This window comes from Armigeres subalbatus, chromosome 1 (genome assembly GCF_024139115.2).
Source record: "Armigeres subalbatus isolate Guangzhou_Male chromosome 1, GZ_Asu_2, whole genome shotgun sequence".
Lineage (NCBI taxonomy): Eukaryota > Metazoa > Arthropoda > Insecta > Diptera > Culicidae > Armigeres > Armigeres subalbatus.
The window spans coordinates 160582876-160591973 of record NC_085139.1 but is presented as its reverse complement, the minus strand read 5'-3'; the positions used below and the strand labels follow the sequence as shown (position 1 = coordinate 160591973).

The 9098-nt window shown below is 42.4% G+C and overlaps 1 protein-coding gene across 2 annotated transcripts; it reads left to right on the top strand.

Moving 5' to 3' along the window:
- The first annotated feature begins 1581 nt into the window (after positions 1-1581).
- Positions 1582-4684, top strand: LOC134207945 (uncharacterized). Of its 2 annotated transcripts, XM_062684046.1 has the most exons (3): positions 1582-1765; positions 2336-2467; positions 3405-4684. In XM_062684046.1, exon 3 carries the CDS (start codon positions 3414-3416, stop codon positions 4443-4445), a length of 1032 nt encoding a protein of 343 aa, XP_062540030.1. In that variant the 5' UTR covers positions 1582-1765; positions 2336-2467; positions 3405-3413; the 3' UTR covers positions 4446-4684. The 2 variants fall into 2 exon arrangements, with proteins under 2 accessions (XP_062540030.1, XP_062540022.1); XM_062684038.1 differs by lacking the exon at positions 2336-2467.
- Positions 4685-9098: the final 4414 nt, after the last annotated feature.

Here is a 9098-nt window from a genome sequence, read left to right as displayed (position 1 = left end):
GTTGCCCCATGGGGCATACCAATTCTTTCGAACCTGTGACTGCCATTTCTGTCCCGCTACTCCTGGGGCCATATCGTTTAATAGAACTGCGAGATCCAACCTAACAGGAACAGATAAGTGGAGCTCATTTTCGCCAAGCCGCCGGATGCTTCTAAGTTGTCCACTAGCGCTGCATTTAGTAGTCGTCACTCAAACTCAGTCCGCTCGCCTTCCATCTGAATCACTTGTTGTTGTCTATCGTCTTTTGTCCTTTCGCGCTGCATCTGGATCACTGATATTTAACGCCTTTATTCCACTCGCACTGCATCCTGATGTATGAAGAAAACAGAAAATGTTTATAGGTTGAATAAAGATTGAATTCATTAAATACTATGTAGCCTACCTGCAAAAATATTCATTTTCGGCACAGCGAAATTGGTCAACAGGCGTCTACTCGCCATTTTTTTCTTCTCGCACTTCTCATGATTCGTACCGCCGCGCCGGCACGGAGCTGGTATCAAAGACATGTTCCAACATTTTAAGTTTTATGTGTGAGATGTTATGGTTTTTGACTATTAGTCGCCACATATATTTTTGAAAAAGAATGCAATTGTTCTCCATAACTCAGGCTTTTTAAGGGTATATGTATATTTTTGAAGATCATAGAGCCTTAATAAAATGTATAACGAATGGTTTCTGGTTGTTTTATGTGTCGTTACACATGTTAAAAACTATTGATTTTTTTGTAGTGAAGATATATTATCACTATTCACTTCATTGTTAGCATACAATTTTAAGCTGGATTCACCATACCAGCCCTACATCAACACTAACTGTTAATACATAACATGCTGTCGATGTGTAATTATATAGTTCTTCAATTGTACATCTACCAACAGATGTATGGTACATCGAAAATTTTGTTCGAAAAAACGACCGGATTTAAATGTTAATTATACTTAACCGCCTATTACTCATATGGTCGTTTGGCCGTTTACCATCTGAGCTACTGTTGAAATAGTATATGAGACTGTCCATTTATAGTTAACTACTATTAGTGAGACCATCGCTACAATCACACTTATTCTCTTCAATTATAAGAAATGCTGTCTACGTATGGTCCATGATTATGCGGGTGCGCTGCCAAACGGCTTAAACTCACCACCGGTAATCTTGCTCTTAGATCTCGATGAGAACCGATTTGTTCGAATACACGCCGTTTCAAATCACTCAGAGGCTGAGTGAAATTGTATTGCCGTCTCTTTTTTTCCCACGGAAAAGTTACTCAATTTTCGTAAAAAGTGGAACTACTCAAATTCCACTTTTAACGAAAATTGAGTAATTTTTCCGTGAGAAAAAAAGAGACGGCAAAACAATTTCACTCAGTCTCTGAGTGATTTGAAACGGGTGTGTAGAGCAAAATAAAATGAAATTAACTTTACAGAACTTTTCAGTGTTTTCTACTCATTTTATCATTTTTCATAATCGTGAACTTCCGTGAACGTGTTCTGAAGAATGACAGTTCGTTGCACTGATGATGCTGATGATGGAGCGTGAAAAACAAAACAACTCACTTTGATGCAGTTTCTTCATGCAGCTTCATCTCTGCAGAGATATTCATGGTACATATTCATAGACTACAAACAATATTTTTTCTCAAGTAAATGATATTCTAATGGGTCTCCTCGTTTTTATCAGTGATGTAAATTTAATCTTCAGTGCCTTTCTCAGATTAACACAACTAGTTTTTAGAAACCCGTCATAAATTCCTAAAGGGAGAAACCAGGTAAGTGTGATCATCTCGAAGCAACAGAACCATGGTTGATCAGTAGTTCTTACAAAAAGTATGATCCTACTGGATTGCGTTTTATTTCATTTGGTAATATTTTATTAAGCTACCTAGTAATATTAATCAATAAACTAGCAGGCCCAGTACACGTAAACTCTTCTTAAATTTTAAAATTATGTTTAATAAGGATTTTTTTAAAAATATATGAGTCTGTCTTCGGGTCTTCCTTCCTTGACCTGACATGCGTTGTATATTGTTACTTTTCTCAACTTATTTCACCTAAGTAAAAGTTCTGTACGGATAGGCTTCTTCTTACTGGCATTACATCCCCCCTAATGGGACATTGCAGCCTCGCAGTTTCTCTGTGGTTTAGTGTTCTTTCAAGCACTCCCATATACGCATTTAAAAATACTTTGAGAAGAGTAGTTTGACCACTTCACAAATTTAGTTAATTTTCGTTTATTATATATATTGGTTGTATCGACAGGCTTACGTAACATTTAATAGACAATTACGATCACAATCGTATATCATGAAGCTAACACACGATGATACTTTTATGTCCAGGGAAGTCGAGACCTGGTCGAGACAACTTCCAACCTGATTTCCTAGACCGGACCGGGAATCGAACCCAGCCAACTTCAGCATAGTTTTGCTTTGTAGCCGCGCATCTTACCGCATTGCTAAGGAAAGTCCCAGGTACGCATAGGCTATCGGAGATAAAGATTCTATTAAATAAATATTAATTCAAACATTATTCTTCAAAAGTCGAGAAATGCTTATAGTTGCTCAATGGTTCAAAGGTAACACTTATAAAAAAAGGAAAGTTGGTACTGCGGGTTCTAATAACCCTTTTAGTTGACTGAGTAAAATTGTATCATAGACTCTTTTTCTCAATGTAATTTTGCACAATCTTCATTACAAGTGGTACAATTAAAAATCTCCAACGCAAAAGGATATCCATCCTGGGCCCAGATCAGATTCCTATTCACTTAATTTCTCTGTTGAGTCTTCGTCGACACGAGCCGGATTCACATCCAGCGCTTTAGTCTAGATATATTGTCTGTACTCTTTCGAAGTGTGTGACCGACCCACCTCCCTTTACGGTCTCCCGAATTTCTGTTAATATCAGTTTTTGATATCAGGACATCGCAGCAGAGATATACCTAGAAGCTCGTAGCGACGTAGCTTCAACAAAAAATAAAGGAAGTCGACTGGAATCTGACCTGGGCCCAGGTCAAGGCTGAAACGTGCAGCCACCCAGGATAGAAATCTTTCACTTACAAGTACCTAATCCTAGGATCGATTTTAGACGCGGGAACTGTCACCGACTGTTGTACACAGGATTCTGTTTTTACACTATTTTTTTTTTTTCGCTCGTATTTTTAATCGTGTGACTTCAATTTACCAACAAAATCTTCGCAACATGTTTCAAAAAATCCTGAACAAATCAAAGAAAAATCGCATGTTAATTAATAACATTTAATATGAGTGGAAAATTAAGAAAATATCAATCGTGTAAAAACAGAATCCAGTATATTCTAATCAATTGAAGACCTGGGATGGGATCATTCTTGAGCAATCACATCCTACGTTTTGAATTTAAGTAAATTTAGGTACTAATTTTTAATTTCAGATTTTCAAAATGGAAAGAAGCTGTTTGATTATTGATTTATGTGTCAAATCCGAAAAATCCGATGACACATCGACAACTATCCCATTGGATGACAACACTAATGCTCAAGAGAATCCACCAGGTGATATTATTGAAGACCCAACGTATAAAAGGAAATATACCGAACAGTGGTTATCTGAGCAGAATGATAGTACGACAATGCCATTCGCCAGTATATCCACCCAGATGTCAGACAGCAGCCAAGAGATGCCTGTAACTATCTCTGTGGAAGACACCACTAATATCAACGATAATCTACCAGATGCTATTGGATACTCAACGAATAATAACAGGAAATATACCGAACAGTGGATATCTGAGCAAAATGATATTCCAACAGCTGTATTTAATGACTTGCCACCTGCCAACTTATCATTCGCCCAGATACCTCCAGTAAACATCAGCGGCCAAGAGATGCCTGTAGCCATACCCACCGAAATCGCCGAGTTGGTCAACGAGGAGTGTGTTATTAAGCTGATTAACCATTTAGTCATCTACGCGTTCAACAAAGTTACCGAAACGGATCTACTCCACAAATTGATCTCAGTCACGCCAGACATCGACCCGCAGCTTAATTACCGGATCAATCTTGGTTTTGGATGTATCTACGAACGGTGCGTTGTGTTGTTCTACGAAGCATTGCTGGAACTTACTCAAATACTCAACAAATTTACGGCGCCGCACCAGGAAATCGTAATACTGTGGATGTACGACACGATTGAAAACATATCCAGAGCTCACGGCGTCGATAGCAGTTTCCTGCGCAACGAAAACCACATAGAAACACTGTTGAAGGACTTTTCCGACAGCCACTTGTCCGTGCCAACACCGGAAAACGTTTTTTACAACGTTTATCAGAAAATGCAACCACGTGAAATAATGCCAAGTGAGAATCAGCTAACGACTGCTGCCAGTGGGCCTCCGAGGAAGAGGGGAAAGCGAGGACCGCGGCAACCCCGTGCCAAAAGCAACCAGAAAGATAGTACAAAAAGTAGTTCTTAAGAGATTTGAAGTGATTGAGATTGAACGCCTTACGTGTTGCTGATAAGTTAACAGTTTCACTATACAAATAGTCTAATATGTATTTTTGTTATAATTACTATGTTTAATAGAAGATTTAATGAGCTACGGAGACTGCAGTGAATCTGTTGAATCATGACCACTATGAATTCCTGTCTAGTATTTTTGTACTGATTAGACAGAGCAATAAACATGTTTTCTATACTGTTTGAACAATCAAATTGTGTTTTACCACAGATAACAGATATTCAAGCTAGAACAAATTTTATCGAAAATCCTGTGTAAACTTTTGAATTGATATACGTTGGCCCACTACTGCCATCTACTCAACTGATTGCGGCAGTACATACGAACGCAGCGGATTAACAACCGTCGAACGCAGCCAATGTATTTGACAGCTGCATTCGGGCTGCGTTTTCAATAACAATGATCCTTGCGCCATCTCCAATCGATTACCAAACGCGGTCCCAATTTAAAATACATTTGAATTAACGGTTGCGGATGTTTACACACGTATCGGATGCCAGCCTCAATATCTGTTATCTGTGATTTTACTATAAAAGAAACCTTATATTGATTAGTTTTGAGCAAATTTGAATATGAAATGCGTGTTTGGTGAATTATTATGCTGACCATTGTGCATCTCGCCTCGACAGTACTTCCACACATATTATTACAACATCCAGGGCATCACCAAACCAATCATTCGTTGGCGGGCTCGCCGTGGAGGGGGTCAAGCGTATTTTCGGGATCATCTACGAGGAAACCTGCGGTGTGCTGAGTGTTCCTGGAAAATGTTATCCGGGACGCTGTCACCTACACGGAGCACTCCATGGATGTCGTGTCGTCTACGCACTGAAGTACCAGGGTCGAATGCTGTACGGATTCGAGGGTTGAGTGCGCAGGTTCACACCACCCAACAATAATCCAAAGGCCCTTTTCGGGGCCACCGAAAATGTACCTAGGAAGAAAGGGGTGAGATAGGGAGGGGGGAGATGGCAGCCTTCGTTTTATTGTTGTTTTATAGCATATAGTAAATGAATGTTTCAGCAGCTATCTGCTCAAACCGATAATAGCGTCTGTTACAAATTGCAACGCAGCGCAATATACACCGAGACGCACCTGCCGGGGGAAAGAAGGGCCAATGTTACAAATTGCAACGCAGCGCAATGTACACCGGGGCTCAACTGCCGGGGGAGAGAAGGACCAATGTTACAAATTGCAACGCAGCGCAATATACACCGGGGGAGAGCGTCCGATATACCACCGCTAGAATTTGCCGGTCACTAGCGGTTGCACTTTTGAAAAATGTTAGGTATGCAACCGTTCAACACGTTACCATTAGTAACTATATTCACACTAAATATGTATTACAATCTAAGTAGACTGCGTTGCTGTCATAATGAATTTTCCTCATTCGTATTCAAGTCATCTCCCAATAAAGTCGAACTTCTTTGTAGCTCTGCCTGTTTCATTAGGTTATGAGCCCAGAACGCTGACGAAGAAAGAAACTTCGAGGCGCTATTTGCCTTGAAACCTTTTGCTTGTTGAAATGGGCGAAGAAAAGTTGTGGTTGTTCGATGGGACCAATTTCGGCAACTGGTGGTTCCGAGTTGAGGTCTTGATGGAAGATAAACATTTGCTGGACTGTCTGGAGAATGCCATCGAGAACGAGGAGTACGCAAGGGAACTTCCGGAAGACACAGCGGCGGTCAAAGCGGAGAAGAAGAAGAAACTCGAAGAGCGCATGGCAAGAGACCGGAAATGCAAGAATTTACTCATCCATCGAATCGCAGAAGATCAACTGGACTACGTGAAGGACAAGCGGACAGCAAAAGAAGCATGGGATGCTTTGAAAAATGCCTTTGAGCGTGTTGGCATCGCTGGAAAGTTGTTTCTTAAGAAGCAGTTTCAAGAACTGCGTTTGAAAGAAGGCGAAAATGTGAAAGAGTACCTGCTCAAGTTTGAAAAACTGTTGCGAGAAATGAAGGCTGCTGGGGTAAAAATCGAAGAAGAGGATGTTGTTTGCCAGCTTTTATTGTCGCTACCGAAGTCCTACGACGCGTTAATCACAGCTTTAGAAACGATCCAGCCCGGTCAGCTAACTCTGGAGTACGTCAAGAAAAGGCTGATGGACGAGTCTGCAAAACGGGTGAATCGATCAAGCCATGAGGAAGATCACAGCGGTGAGTCGGCTTTTGCGGGGAAGAAGGTCAGTTTCAAGTGCTTTCAATGCGGCCGGTACGGGCATAAACGTCTGGATTGTCCTGAGTATCGACCTACAAGCGGAAGAAATCGAGAGAAAAATGGCAAGCCATATGGAAAATCAATCAGGAAACCAAAAGAAAACGCGCACGTTACATGTGAAACGGAGATTTCGTTTATTGCTACCACGGACAACGGTGCATTTTCAACGTCTTCTGCGGTATCCAACAGAAAAATTGAATGGTTCCTGGATTCAGGTGCTACAGAACACATGATTATCTCGGATCATTTGTTCGAAGAGTTACATCCACTAGAACGAAAAGTGTTCATTTCGGTAGCCAAGTCCGGACATGCAATTGTGGCAGAATCTGCTGGCACTATCCGTGTCGATATGATGGTAGATGGCAAGAAGCAACCCGCTGTAGTGAAGGATGTCTTGTACGTACCTGAGTTGCAATGTAACTTATTCTGTTCGCCGACTCGAAGACAACGGAATGACTGTCAACATCAACAAAGACAACCGTGTTGTGGGCGTAGAACTGGTCAACTGTATGCCCTGGACATCTACTTCCGTGGCGTTATTGGATTTGCAAGCGTAGGTGTGGCAAGAATGAAGGACGACAGTTTCAAATTGTGGCATCGTAGATACGGTCATCTAGGAGAAGCGAATCTGAAGAACCTCTGAAAACATCAGATGATCGAGACAACAGTAAATATTGAAGTTTCCTGATCGATGTTTGTGTGAAGTGTGCATGACAGGTAAGCAGACACGAGCCTTTCGACGACGTTGTGGAGCGACGTTCATCTCGTCTGTTGGAACTCATACACTCCGACGTGTGTGGACCGTTCACTCCAACCACGTGGAATGGAAAGCGCTATTATGTATCGTTTATGGATGATTATAGCCACTTCACGGTGGTCTACCTACTGGCATCAAAAGACGAGGTTCAAGAAAAGTTCATGCAGTATTGTGCGCTCTGGTGACGTCATTCTTTGGCAGAAGAGTGTCGAGGCTGCGGTGTCATAACGGTGGAGAGTTTACAAGCAAATCATTCAAGAAATATTGCCGCACGGAGGGGATTCAAATGGAGACAACCATTCCGTACAGTCCGCAACAGAATGGGGTGGCTTAAACCGTACCTTGTTGGATAAGTCACGTTCTATGCTACACGATACTAGTCTGTCGAAATCGATGTGGGGAGAAGCTGTCCTCACAGCTGCTAACATTCTGAATCGTAGCCCGACGTCCGCTCTGGAAGAAAGAAAAACGCCGTTTCAAATGTGGTATGGTAGAAAACCGAATGTGGACAAATTGCGTGTGTTCGGTTCAACTGCATTCACGTGGGTGCCAAAAGAGAAGCGTAGTAAATTGGACCCACGCAGCGAGAAAAATGTCATGGTCGGGTATACCACGAACGGCTACAGAATCTGGGATCCTAGAAGGAAGACAGTTTTCACATCCCGTGATATTGTATTTGACGAAACCAGGAAAGTGGCACAGCGTCAAGAACCTGTGAAGATTGTTTACGAGTCCGACGACGATGACAATGGCAAACCTGCCATTTATGTGGAAGATGCTGGTGCGCTTGAAGTGCCTGAATTAGCCGACAACGAATCACTTGGGGAAAGCGAATCCGCTGAAGGAAACGATGACGAAAAAACGACCGGAGCGCTCCCTTCGCAATCGGATAGTGGAAGTAGCTCACCAGAGGCGTCCACGAGGCAAAGCGGACGGGAGCGCAGAATTCCCGAGTCTGCTGAAGGTGTCCGGTCAACAAACGACACGATGATGGTTTTTGCATTGAATGCAGAGGCGTTCGTAGAGGACCTACCTTCATCTATCGGCGGTCTGAAGAAGCGAAGCGATTGGTGCTACTGAAAATCCGCTATTAAGAGTGAGCTGGCATCCCTACAGAAAAACGAGACGTGGGACCTCGTAGCCAAACCAGCTGGAAAGTACCTTGTGGACTGCAAGTGGGTCTTCAAAGTCGAGCGCGACGAGAACGGTAACGTGGACCGCTACAAGGCGCGTCTGGTTGCGAAAGGGTATTCGCAACGGAAGGGATTCGACTTCGACGAAACGTACGCGCCCGTAGCCAAAATCACCACTGTTAGAACGCTTCTATCGGTGGCTAATAAGAAGGGGTACCATGTCCATCAGATGGACGTTCGTACGGCTTTCCTCAACGGCATATTAAAGGAGGAAATATATATGCGTCAACCAGAGGGTCTGGCGAGTTCGGATTCAAATCTTGTTTGCCGGCTGAGGAAATCATTGTACGGTTTGAAACAAGCACCGAGGAGTTGGAACTGTATCACTTGAGATACAAGGGATCTGTCATCTATTTCTTGCTGTATGTCGACGACATTATCCTTGTCTCTGACCAAATACATCTGGTGACCAGGTTCAAAAGACGACTGTCGGAACAG

What these genes read in the sequence shown, in the direction of transcription:
- LOC134207945 (XM_062684038.1), top strand. Translation starts at nt 3,414, where the DNA reads ATGGAAAGAAGCTGTTTGATTATTGATTTATGTGTCAAATCCGAAAAA.